At 53.8% G+C, this 13341-nt stretch overlaps 1 protein-coding gene across 7 annotated transcripts; it reads right to left on the bottom strand.

The window, feature by feature from the left end:
• Positions 1–11945, bottom strand: CDK16 (cyclin dependent kinase 16). Of its 7 annotated transcripts, none has more exons than XM_018043668.1 (16): positions 11406–11945; positions 5900–6107; positions 5159–5292; positions 4931–5056; positions 4789–4845; positions 4576–4690; positions 3849–3943; positions 3689–3751; positions 3312–3435; positions 2990–3110; positions 2783–2880; positions 2593–2698; positions 2469–2511; positions 2231–2321; positions 1376–1453; positions 1–1275 (listed from the first exon to the last, which is right to left on the bottom strand). In XM_018043668.1, exons 2-16 carry the CDS (start codon positions 6099–6101, stop codon positions 1238–1240), a joined length of 1491 nt encoding a protein of 496 aa, XP_017899157.1. In that variant the 5' UTR covers positions 6102–6107; positions 11406–11945; the 3' UTR covers positions 1–1237. The 7 variants fall into 7 exon arrangements, with proteins under 7 accessions (XP_017899157.1, XP_017899155.1, XP_017899156.1 ...); XM_018043666.1 differs by having other exon boundaries at positions 1–960; positions 11406–11763; XM_018043667.1 differs by lacking the exon at positions 11406–11945 and adding an exon at positions 10962–11393.
• Between the last annotated feature and the right edge of the window lie 1396 nt (positions 11946–13341).

The raw sequence follows: 13341 nt of genomic DNA, 5'->3' as shown, positions 1-13341 counted from the left end.
TTTTTCACTTTAGACTTTTTAATATTTCATACAGCGATTACGGTGCATTCAGGAACCCACCCCTCCCAACTCCCCCAGGAGGGCCCCTGCCCCTGCCCTCCCACCCCATCTGAGGGCCCCAGGGTTTAGAGTAGAGGAAGGGAAGGTAACCACCCATCTGGGAATTGACCCCAGAGACTGTCCCTGCCCTGTCTCACTTTTCCCAGAGGTTATGGGGTAATGCCTGGGCACAACCTCCCATGCGCCCCTCTGTCCCTGCTTGTGCGCATATATACACTATGGCTCCATTGCTGAGTTGGTCAGTTCCTGGCAGGGCCCCTACTCAACAGCACCGTGCGGGATGGGGGCAGGAGGGCTGGGCTAGGGAGACCCTGAGAAGGAAGCCCCAGCTATGGGACTGCAGGAGGGAAAGAGTGGGGGCCCCCCACCTCATCCATCTCCCAGAGAGTCTCCAGTAGTCCCCAAGTCCCCCTGTGGCTGGGGATGGCAGGTGGGGGTTGGAAGGCGAGTTGTCAAGGCATGCTTTCCCTTAGCTGACCCCAGGGTCTGGTGATGATCAGGGTTCTGAATAGGGGCTATGTCCCTGCCATGAAAAGGCTGGGAGCAGGGCTTCATTGCACAAAATACTGTGGGAGGGCCACACACAGTGAGTGGGGCCCAGCAGTCTGTATACAGAGATATTGCATTTAAAAAATGAAAACCTCATTTAAAATAATTAAAAAAACAACAATGAATGAAACAAACAAACAAGGCCCACACAACATGAGGCAGGAAAGCAGGAAGGGGAGCCTCAGACCCAAGGCATCACCATGTCTTGTCTGAGTCGAGATCCCCAGCCTGGGCTAGCTCCAGACCCCTGGATGGCCATGGGGTAGTGGTCCTGGGGGAGGGTATGATGGGGAGAGGTCTAGGCCTGGCTTCAGTGTGGGAGGCTGGCACGGCCACGCTGTCCACCAGCAACTACCAAGACAGAGAGAGAAAGAGACACAGACAGACAGACAGACAGACCAGGCGAAGGAGCGATGAGAGCTTTGTTAGCACCCAGCAGACAGGCCAATGGGTGGGCCAACAGGCCAATGGTCGGATGTTCAGACAGGCAGCAGGGGACATGTGGGCATGGGAGCATGAGTCAGGCAGGTAGGCAGGCAGCAAGCAGGGAGGATGCAGTTGGGGGCTGCCCTGTGAGAGGGGTGTGGCATCCCTCCAGCTGCTGCCTGCTGGGGCCTCGGTCTGTGGCTTAGAATTCGGTGTCCACCACTCGATAAGCTGGCCTGCCTGCAGGGGAAAGCAGAGCGGATGGCTGTTGGTGAGCAAGCAGGTAAGTGGACGGGAGCCAGGGGGCAGGGAAGAGGGCAAGGGTCACACCTACACTTACCTGAGTCAGGCATTGACGAAGATCGAATGCTGGCCTCCTTTTGTAGCTGGATCTCCTTTAGTGCAAATATGGAAGTAGCTGTGGGTGGAAGAGAGACAGAAGTGGGGCATGACCCATGAGGCAATCCAGGACCACCTCCTGTGTGACCCCATCAGGGCAACTAGAAAATTTTCTAATTTTCTTTGAGTCTTAACTTTCATCGGCCAAATAATCCCACACACAAACCAGCTACTAGGGAAAATGGAATGTAGACTATTACATGACACTGAGAAATTAGTAATTTTGTCAAGTGTGACAGTGGTATTGCAATTACCACCTGTTAAGTCTAGATGATGGATGATGTCTGGGTTGTTACTGAGATTAATCCGATGTGTGTTTTTTTTAGTGTGACCGTTGTATTATTGTTGTGTTTAAGAAAATATTTTAGAGGTACATGCTAAAATTGTATAGATGAATAATGGATCTGAGACTTGATTTAAAATAATCAGAGTGAATACAGATAAAACCACTCTGGCCATGAGTTGATCACTTGTTGGAGTACTGGGGACTTATTATTTGGTTCAATATATAATAGACCATATTACTTGGTTTAATATATAAATATATGGGATTTTAAGGTAAAGTGATGGATGTTCTGTCAGGTTTTATGTTTGAAAATTTCCATGAAATTTAAAAGAAACTGAAAGCTAAAAAACTTTTTTGTAAAAAACAACATATCACATATGTGAACAAGGGCATATGCCTCACCCCATCAGAGGTGGCACAGCTAGAACTCAACACAACTGCCCAGCTATCTGCAGAAATCCTGTTCCCTAAAGCCCCCCACCAGCTAGTCCACTCCCCAGCCCCACTCACTGTCAGGAAGTTTGTGGATCCGATCCCCCAGACTGAGGAAGAATGGATGTTTCATGGCATCCTCTGCGGAGATCCGATTGCGACCTTCAAACTGAGTGTGTGTTGGGGTGGGGGAGCATTGACACTTTCAACAAGTAGGCTTCTCTTCTTCCCTGCCCCAGACCCTGCCCCTGTAGCTCTGTTTCCCCACACCTGGAATCCACTAGCCCCCTAGGGTGGCCCAGGAAGGTGGTCTCACCTGCAGCAGCTTGGTGAGGAGGTCAGCCCCGTCGCTGTCAACTCTACCTCAAGGACAAGGGGACCTGTTTTAAACTGAGTTTGGGTACTCTGGCCCCTAACAGCCACCCACCCACCAGCCTCACCGGGGTGCATGGCTCAAAAGGGCCTCGGCTCGGTACTTGGGGTAGTTGTATGTCCTGAACTCTTCATTGGACAGGATGCCTGGCCATGTATCTTCATTTGGGGTTCCTGGTGGGGAAACAGAGTTATCCTAAGCATCTCACAGGGCCTCCCTGCATGTCCCCACAGTTCCTAGGGTTCATGCCTCCTTACCCAAGATGCGGAAGATGAAGTGCAGCTGCTCCTCCACTGTGGAGCCTGGGAAGAGGGGCCGGCCTGTGGCCATCTCATAGAAGATGCAGCCCACACCCCTGGGCAGGGAGAGCACAGTGAATAGGCAGGTAGTTGGCTGGTTGGCTGTTGTGACCAAGCCACTCCCCTTTACTGCGTGGCCCCTGCCATACTTCAGCCTGTCCTTACCACATGTCAATCTGAGTGGAGTAGTCCGTGGACCCGAGCAGGATGTCAGGGGGCCGGTACCACAGTGTTACCACCTCGTTGGAGTAGGTCTTCGTTGGAATTGACTTGGCCCGGGCCAGGCCTGATAGGTGGAGATAATGAGCAGCTGGAATTGAGGAGGTCATGGGCCGTCTGGGGGAGAATGTAGTTGGGACTGAGGGTTTCCCAAGTGAAGCTTAGAGAGGCTGAAGGGGAGGGACTGAGACGAGGTGGTCAGGGGGAAGGAGGGGCTGGGAGAGTAAGGTTGGGGGATCACTGGGATGAAGGGGGAGGCCAGGGGTACCGAAGTCAGCCAGCTTGAGCTCTCCTCGCTCATTGATGAGTAGGTTCTGTGGCTTGAGGTCTCGGTGTAGCACCTTCTGCCGGTGGCAGTAGGCCAGGCCACGGAGCAGCTGGAACAGGAACAGCTGGGGACCCAGGAACGGGAGGCAGAGGTCAAAGAGTAGCCAGCAGCCTGACCCCAAGCAGGCACTGCTCCCCCTCCCAAACACAAGCACTGAGCCCAGAGCCTTGTCTCACAAATAGAGGATAGGGTCTCAACGCCCTTCAAGGGCTCCCAGCAAAAAAGCCAAACGGGAAACGTCTGTTTCTGGGAGATTTGTGGGGTGGAGTGGGTGAGTGGGGGCCCCCTTGTGCCCCTGCTTCCTGCCCCACACCCACTTTCACGTTGTGCATGTTGATGATGTTCCCACAGTCATCCAGGTACTGCTTCAGGTCCTTGTCCTGAGGAGAGAAGAGCAGGTAGAGGAAAGAGGGTCACGTCCTGTGGCTCCTGGCCATCTCCCCACCTCCCCCAGGACCCATGGCCACCCAACCTTACCAGGTACTCAAAGACAAGGGTGAGGGACTTCTCCGTGTGAATAATGTCATGTAGCGTGACGATGTTGGCGTGTTTGAGGTCCTTGAGCAGGGACACTGCAGGAAGCAGGGAGTTGGGACGGGGGACGAGTCAAGGCCCATACTCAGGACAGAGGCGAGGCGGACTAGACAGGGTCAAGCCCAGGGTTTCCTCCTTTCCCTGTGTGGTTTGGGATGGTGGCTCACAGTCCACTCTAACCCAGCTCCAACCCACCTGCTATCAGGAAGAAGGTGTGTTCCCAAGTTCCAGACATGCAGAGCCAGAACCTGGGATCGCAGCCTTAAGCTTACGTGACACTAGATCTTTACAACCAGTTTTTGGCTTTGGAAAGGGCCCTTGTTCCAACCCTCAGTATACAGACCTGCAGCGTCATGTAAAAATGAGTTTGTACACTCAATTTCTATACAATTCACACTCATTCCATGTCAAGTAAACTGGTGAGCACTTCAGGGATATTCCCAGAACCAAAGCAAACAATTTACCTGACTCTTCTCAACACAGGAAGACTCCTGGTTACCCTGATTTATTATCTGGATATGTGGATGATGAGCACTTTTTCATGAGGCCCAGAGCACCATGAGAGAACTCCCAGAACCCCCAGTCCTGTCCTCACTATGGGTGTGTATGTGCACATACACACCATGGGGAGAGCCTGGGAAGCCTGGAACAGATGGGGTGGGACCTGTACCTTCCCGGATGGCGGTGCAGGGTGCCCCCTCTTCATGTTCCAGTCTGATCTCCTTGAGTGCCACAAGGTTGTCTGTGAGCTTGCTTTTGCCTTTGTAGACAGTGGCATAGGTACCCTGGGATGTGAGGAACAGTGACAGGAGAGAAGCTATGAGGCTACACGGAGTTCCCACTGATCCCCAGCCTTACCATGGGTCTCCTGGCTGTCTCTCACCTCTCCCAGCTTGTCCAACTTGATGTAGGTCTCCAGTTTCCCAAAGCCGATCTCAGACTGTCGGGTAAAGGAGGGAGACTGAAGTAGGCTCAGCGGAATGGACTGGGAGGAGGAAAAGAGGACAGGAATCGAAGATGCTCACCAAGCTGACACGGCGGAGACGGCGGCTGAGGGGCTTGTCAAAGATGGGGCTGTTGAGGGTCAGCTTCTCAAGGTAGCCCTCTGGCAGCCGGATGTCAGCTGGTAGTGATAGGCGCTTGTTGATGTCCTAGCAGGCAAGATGGGGGAGAGACAGGACCATCAACTACAAATCTCCATATCTAACCCTTTTTTTCCAGCCCCACCACTGCCCGGACAGGGAGTTAAGCACCTCAGTGGAGATCTTGCGTGGGGGATGGTTGCGCATGCGCACCCTCACTGGTGACTGCACCTCATCGGAGGACGTGGCTGAAGCCTGGTCACTTTCCCCGTCAGACCCCATCTTCAAGTCCTCATGCACAATCTCTGGTAGTGGGGACAGGGGGAGGGCACACCAGGTGGGCTCAGGAGCCCCAGGACAAATCCCCCCACCCCCATAACACATTCCCTCATCGCACATTTACGCACATGGACTCCAGAGCAGCCTGGAGTTCCTCAGGGAAGAGGGTGGGAAGACCCCGGGAGGTTCACACAGGTCAAGACAGGTTGAATTGGGCAGGGGGGGCAATAGTCACCTAGTGGAGCACCCCGTGTCAGCGGCGAGCTGAGACTGTGGCTTGCCCAGGGCCAGTGGGCAGGCAGCGGCAGAAGTAGCCGAATGCCCTGGGAAGGCAGGCCTGGGGCAGGCAGGTGCCAGGAGGCCTGAAGGGGCTGTCACAGAGCGCAGAAGGGCAGAGGGAGGCTTGGGGCAGCTGTGTCAGGCGGGGTACCCTTCCTCCCCCTGAGACCTGGGCACAAAGCCAAGGAAAGGGGCACAGATGGACAAGAGAGAGAGGGTGTTGAGCAAAGATGGCAGAGGTGGGGGAGAAAATGGAGAAAGGAAAGTGAAAATAATACAAGTCTAAGAAGAAATCGGTTGGCAGGCAGCACCCCTGGGGACCAGGCTAGGAGCGGGAATGGTCAGTGGACCCACCTGGTGCAGAGCTGAGTGGGCCCCGTACAGAGCGAGGTTCCCCAGGGGCAGCACGTGTGGGGGCCTCTCCAAGGTCACTGCCGCCGCCCCCGCCACTCTCATCCAGGCCTATCTGTTCAGGGGCACCATTGGTCTTATCTATACCTCGGCCCCCTCGGAGTGTCATTGACAGCTGCCGTTTGATCTTCTTCATCCGATCCATGGCGACCTGAGCAGGGCGTAGGGATGGGAATGGGTCCCACCCTAGCAGTCGCCTGACCCTCATGGGCCCCCTCAAACCCAGTGAGGCGCACTGACAAGAACCTACGGCAGTGCCCACCCAACCACTGTGGAACCCTGGAATCACGCAGGATTCCTGGAAACCTGGCACGGATGCAGACCTCAGTCAGTGCCTGCCACCTACACCAACCAGACCCAGCAGACCCTGCTCCTAAGAGCCCACCTGGGTACTAAGGCTTGGGTGGCTGGCTGAGGGAAAGGGCACAACTGGTGAAGTGTTGGCCCCTTTGGGGGCAGCCTCACTGTGAGAGCAGAGGGCTCTACAGCAGGCATTCTCAGGTGCAGCGGCACTGATGGACCCAGCCATTGGTGAGGTGGGGGACTCTCTCAGGACCCTGAGACCACTGACACGGCCCCAGGGATGTCCATACAATGGCATGTTCCGCTGGCACCAGCCCCACATCACCCCCAACTGCCAAGGCAAAACGCTCCCCGTGGCCACAAGGTCCCTCCCGCCTCCCCCAGCAACCATCCTCCCCCAGCAACCATCGTCAAGGTGACTAGTGGACTACCCCACTGGGCTACCCAGATGAGGGGTGCAGGGAGAGGGAGAGGTTTCCTGCCCAGACCCAACCACTGGGTGGGGTTGTGGGGGGATCTCAAAGTACACCAGCTATCCTGAGAGTTGCTGGAAAGGTTCCATCAGGTTTGGACCACAGGGTCCCACCGAGATTTTTACAAGCCAGGTCACATTTCTTGTCTAGCTGAGAATGTACTATGTGTCCCTTATCACCCCAAATAAACATCTCAGTCCTTCATGTGGCCCACAAGGTCTTACCCCACTCACACTACTACCCTTCTGGCCTCACCTCACTGCTCATTGCTGTTCTGCAACTAGAAGTCCCTCCTCAGGGCCTTTGCAGTGGCTGTTTCCGGTACTTAGAATACTCTTCCACTAGATTTCAAAGTAGCTCACCCCCTCACCCCCTTTAGGCCACTGCTCAAATATCACTTTTTTTCATAGATAACCATGAATAACCCTATTTAAAATCTGAACCATCCTGAGCTCCCTCACCTTGTCAATTGTCCCCTCAGCACTTATCATCTCCTCAGAAATCACACCATCTACTTATTGGTTTCTTTATTCTTTACTGTCTCCTCACCACCATAACTAGAAGATCAGCTCTGCCAGGATAGATGGATGTCTGTTTCGGTCACAGCTATATCCTGAGGACCGGGAACAGTGACTGATACAGAGCAGGTGCTCAAAAAGTGCTCATGGCAGAAATTAATGAATCAAGAGCTAAGGACCTAGGACCAACATTTGTCAGGGTGAGTCCCCGCTACTCATTAACAACCCCAGACAAGGTGGCCCAGGGACACTGGCATTGGCAAGATGATGACCTAGATGGGGCTGCTGGCAGGAACGGGGCCACCAAAAGGCTTAGGCTGGCCTTCTTTTGCTTCCTCCTGGCTCTGGGCCAGCAAGGAGGGGGAAAGACCTGGCCCAGGGACCATCTGGACTCACAGCATGGCCTAAGATGGCCCTGGGCCCAAGGGAAGCTAGATAGGAGGCTGGGCTGGGGCTGGATTTGAGTAGAGAAGTGAATCATCTGTTACCGTGAAATCAGGTGCTTACCCCAGTGGTCCCCACACCCCACTTCTGCCTGCCTGAATTCATCACCCCCAAAAGGGTAGAGGGGCCAGCCTAGCAGAAAAGACCTCAATAAAGAGGATGAAGTCCAACCTGGGATAACAAGAGCAAAAAGACCCAGGAGAGTGAACACTGGACCTGAGGCTGAGGAAGATGAAGCATGGCTAGTCCCCAAAGACTCTTGTGTCTGTCCATATGGCATGGATACCCAGTTGTTTTGCCTGTTGTGGAAGGGAATAGGGGATCTGAGGGGGGTCAGGGGAGTGTATTGTAAGTAGGGCTGGATGGAGGAAGGAGCCAGAAGGAGCCATGGGTCCATGACCTCTAAGTGGAAATTCCAAGGGCTGGACATGTTCCAGGGCTTAGTTTTGGGGAGATTTTAGGAAGATGGGGGTACAAAACCTGTGTTTCATGCAATGCTCCCAGCAGGGGGACCCTGCACCAGGTCCTGTGAGCAGAGACACTTGAACATTAACATGCAATAAAACTTTTAAATATCATCTCAGTTTTCTCAGATTTTTAGATTTTAGAATAGTGAATGAGGAAGCAAGAAACTGGATACACAACCACACTCAAAAAAGGGCACATGTTCTTTTTGACTCTCCAAGGGGATGTTTCCATCCTCAAAATATTTTCATACCCAAGGATACTCACCACCTCACATCACACCAGCCACTGAGGACACAACGATCACATTCTAGTAACTCCCATAGGAACATACCATCCTCATTCTGTTCAGGCACATCATCCCATAAGCACACACTGGACTCTCAGTGTCCTGCTTCCTTCAGTACACACTGGACCCTCAGGAAGGCTTCTCTGCATTTTAACTGCCAACAGCACCGCAATGTCCCTATTTATCTTTGACCCTATTAGCATACAAAGCCTCATCAGAACACTGAACTCTGTTAGCACCCAGCCGGCTCCTCTAAGTTAACTCTTAGCACCACATGCTGCCTGTTAGCTTCTCCACAGCACTCACTGTTCCCCAGCAAGATTCTGATCCCTATTTACATGCACTTGGGACCCTCTACAGCTGTAGAGAGTAACCTACATTAGCACTCACTGGACCTTCGCACTGCCCTGAATCCCATTAACACAAAGTGAATCTTGCAGATCCCTGAACCTGTTTTTGCCCATACTCAGACCCCTCCACAGCCTGATCATTATTAACATGTCTTCTGGTCCTCCCACTACCCTGTCTCCCCACTTCCCATCAGCACAGGCTGGACCTTCACTTCACCCTGACCCCTATTACCATGCACCGGGCCTCACAGTGCCTCCCCATTAGCACACCCTGAACCTGTACTCAGCCCCATTCTCCAGGGACACACAAACACGCTGTTCTATAATGGCCTGACCCTCATTAGCACACACAGATCTTCATCCAGCCCAGAGTCCCAGTAGCGCACTTCAGCCCTCCATGGCTCTAATCCACTTTAGCACACCTAGACCATCACATATTCTCTTCTTTTATTTCTCTTTGCTTCAACTCTTCCTCAGCTATAACCCCTGTTGGTTGACAACTGGATCCCTTCACAGCCCTCATCTTCTTTATTGCACACAAGATCTTCTCCATAGCTCTATCCTCCATTAGCATTCCCTGCTGCTGCTGCTAAGTCACTTCAGTCGTGTCTGATTCTGTGTGACCCCATAGACCAGGCTCCCCTGTCCCTGGGATTCTCCAGGCAAGAACACTAAAGTGGGTTGCCATTTCCTTCTCCAATGCATGAAAGTGAAAAGTGAAAGTGAAGTCACTCAGTCGTGTCCGACTCTTCGAGACCCCATTGACTGCAGCCCACCAGGCTCCTCCATCCATGTGATTTTCCAGGCAAGAGTACTGGAGTGGGGTGCCACTGCCTGGAACCTCAACAAATCTCAGGCACTCAGGAACACACTATCTTTACAATATTCTGACACTCACTAGCATATTCCAGAGCTCATACTGCTCTGATTCTCCCCACATTGACACACATTTACATACTTCTGTCACTAAACACACATGAGCAGTCACTAGAACTTCATACATTACCCTGCCTCTTCTTTATAGGGCGTCCTGGTGGCTCAGACAGTAAAGAATCTGCCTTCTATGTGGGAGACCCAGGTTCGATTCCTGGGGTGGGAAGATCCCCTGAAAAAAGGCATGGCAGCCCACCCCAGTATTCTTGCCTTGAGAATCCCCACAGAGGAGCCTGGCGGGCTACAATCCAAGGGGTCGCAAAGAGTCGGCCACGACTGAGTGTCTAACACACACACACACAATTTCACATCCCCTGACCTCATAGATACAAACTCATCTCACACCATTTTGATCCTTAATACAATGAACCTCTTACAATGCTAAGATTCTTCCCTGACCACCAATCCCCACTCCCCACACACATATATCCACAATTCTGATACCTATTAGCACAGGGCTCAGGTCTTCCACCGGTTTGCCCTCATTAATATACTGGGCCTTATACTGCCCAGATCTTTATTACCATATGCACATACCCTTGAGAGCTACCACCCCACTGGCACCCTCTCAACACTGGACCCTGCCCTCTATGAGCACACTGTATCCTCAAACCCTGCAGTCCCTCATGGACAAATACACATGTTAACACCATCGTGACTCCCTTACCACACATAGGACCTCAGAGCTCCGATCCCACCAGCGAACCTTCCGGCACCTCTACCACCTATCCACCAGCAACACCCACAGGGCCTTTCTACAGCTATAACCCCATTTGCATATCTCAGCACTCCTCTGACGTCCTCTTCCTTGTTATTCATCCTCGGGTCCAGCACCGCCCCTCTGCTAGCACACACTGAGCCTCAAAACCTTACACAGCGGTTAAGACTTATTACCACATGCTCTGACCCCCTCACAGCTGAGGCCCCCGTTAGCAAACCTCTAGTCTTTCACCACTCTGCCACCCATTTACACACCCCCTGGTCCTTCGATCACCCTACTCCCCACTAGCACCCATAGTACTTCCCATCCCTAGCTCCCAGACCAGGCCCAGGGCGGGGCCAAGGTCAGTGAGGCCCTGAATGACCCCCCACCCCGGTGCATTCTGGGAAACTCGCTGGGGGAGGGGGCACAGGCCAGCGGTGCAGCCCAGACCCCTGGGCACCGCCCGGGGTCTGGGTTGGTTCTGCAGGAAGAGCAGCCCCCACCCCATGCCTCGTGAACGCGCTCACCGGCGGGGGCGCGCGAGCAACCTCAGTGCCGCGGGGCCGGCGCGGTGGCGCCTGGGGCGGCGGCCTGGGCTGAGGCCGCGCGACCTCCTCCTCCTCCAGTTCGCCGCAGGCGCCCGTCCCAGTAGTCTTCGGCCATGGCTGCTGGGCCCGGGCCGCCGCCGGCTGAGGAGGAGGAGGCGGCGGCGGCGGCGGCGGCGGCTGAGGCGGAGGCGGCGTCCCGCTCAGCCGGCCATGAGCTTGGCCGCTGCGGGCGATGCCCCCGGGCTCGCTGGCGCCGGCTGGAATCCGAGAGCTCACGGCGGCTCGCGGTTCAGAGCCTACTGCTCACGGAGACGCGGCGAATCCCAGGGCCGAACAGCCAACGGCCAAACCGCTGCGCGCGCCGCGCTCCGCGCATGCGCACGCACGCGCTGGAAAGGGTGAAGTGGGAAGGAGGGGACTCACCTCGGACTGCAGGTACCAAAAGACCCGTCCGCAGCGGGAGGGGGCGCGGCCATTGCGCCCCCACTGGGGAATGTGGCGCTGGCCCTGGAACGGCGCCAGCGGGGAAATGTAGAGGTTATTTAGTACTGACTTCCGATCTTGCTAGAAGTTTGCTAACGCCGAAGAGGGCAGCAGCCAGTGACCAGCGTGCTGGTCACCACTCGCTCACCCTACTCGGTCTCACTTGGTACATCCCCATAATAGAAAACGGGACTTTTGCAAGGAGGAAAAAGACAGATGAGGCAGTCAGTCCTAGTCCCCCGAGGTGCCTCGGGAGGCAGGGATTTTAAAGGTTCGCGAGATGACTTTTCTCGGAGAGGCGGCCTGGAGAATCATTGGCCTTTTCCACCTTAGATAGGACAGTGTCTAGCCCCGCCCAGCAGCTCCCCCGCCTTCCTCCCGGACCGCGAGCTCTTTCCAACTGTGAACGTTTGCAGCCCCGCCCTTTGAGGTGTCGCCCCGGCAATCGGATTTGCTCCCTGGGGTGAGGCTGAGCAAGAATGAAGGGCGTGGCCTGCCTTGAGAGGCGTGATTTCACCGCCCTGACCACGCCTCCGCCAGGTTTTCATTGGTTTCGCCGTGGAGGGGGCGGGTCTCCTTTTTGTTCTGAGCTCCCCTTACCATAGGTCGAATGTCTCACAAGGTGATTGGTCAAAAGATCGCTCAATCGAATTTTATCCCGCCTCTAGCCACTCCCATCTCCTTCAACGAAGCTCACAGGGTGGAGCCTAGGCTCATGGGAAAGACGGACCTTTAAAGGGGCGAGTGCATTACTTGGCATGGCTGGGGCTTTGACTTGGAAGGGGACGTCTTTTTCCCTTCGCCCGAGGACTTGCACCCTAAATTGGGTTTTACTGCCACCTTTCACCGACTCGATGGACAGGAGTTTGAGCAAGCTCCAGGAGTTGGTGATGGACAGGGAAGCCTGACGTGCTGCAGTCCATGGGGTCGCAAATAGACATGACTGAGTGACTGAACTGAACTGCCACCTCTCAACTACCTCTTCTGAGCCTCCAGAGCCCCGCCCATGACTCCCTCCTGCGTTCTCCAAGTTTTCCATTTTATTTATTGGGTGCCTGTTGTGTGTCAAGCATTGCCAAGCCAACCTAATCCCTTACCCCTCTCTGCCTGGAAAACTTCTACACTATCACCAAGCCCAGTTCAAATGGAGGTAGACTCCATTGCACAGTCTAAAGCCATATCCCCCACCTCTTCTGGGCTTCCCTTTATGATACCCTTGGCCATACCAGTTCATGCAAACAAGTTTTTACCAGAGCATGTTGAGAGTGGAAAAACTTGACAAAAGTCCACCTCAGGATAGATCTTCAGGTCCATTACTTCCCAGGCCTCATCTGTTACCCTTCTCACTCCACTCCAGCCATACTATTATCCTAGCTGTTCCTGAATAAAGCAGGCACAATCCAGTCTCAGGGACTTTGGACTTGCTGTTCCCTTTGCCTGGAATGCTCTTCCCTCAGATATTCACATGCCTCATCCTCTTCAAGTCTTTGTTTTAATGTCCCCTTCTTCATAAAGCCTTCTCTGACTCCCCTATTTAAAACTGCCTACCTGCACCCCATCATTCCAGACCTCACCTGGCTCTACAGACCTTTTGAATTGCACTGATCAACTTCTAACATGCAATTTACTTACTGTGTTTACTGTCTATTCTAGGTCTCACCAGTATGTGCATGCACACACACCTCCCACCCCAGGACAGGGATTTTTAAAAATCTGTTGCTGTCTCCAATGCCTACAATACTGCCTGGCTCACAGTAAGCAGCTGACAAATGTTTGCTATGACTGATGATAAATAGTATTAGGCAGCGACAAGAGACCACCTTATCCCTACCCTGTCCTTTGTGCCTGCTGGATGCAGAGGGCTCAGTGCAGTGAC

The sequence above is a fragment of the Capra hircus genome, assembly GCF_001704415.2.
Source record: "Capra hircus breed San Clemente chromosome X unlocalized genomic scaffold, ASM170441v1, whole genome shotgun sequence".
NCBI lineage: Eukaryota > Metazoa > Chordata > Mammalia > Artiodactyla > Bovidae > Capra > Capra hircus.
The sequence above is the reverse complement of the archived record's forward strand: the minus strand, read 5'-3'. Positions and strand labels throughout refer to the sequence as shown.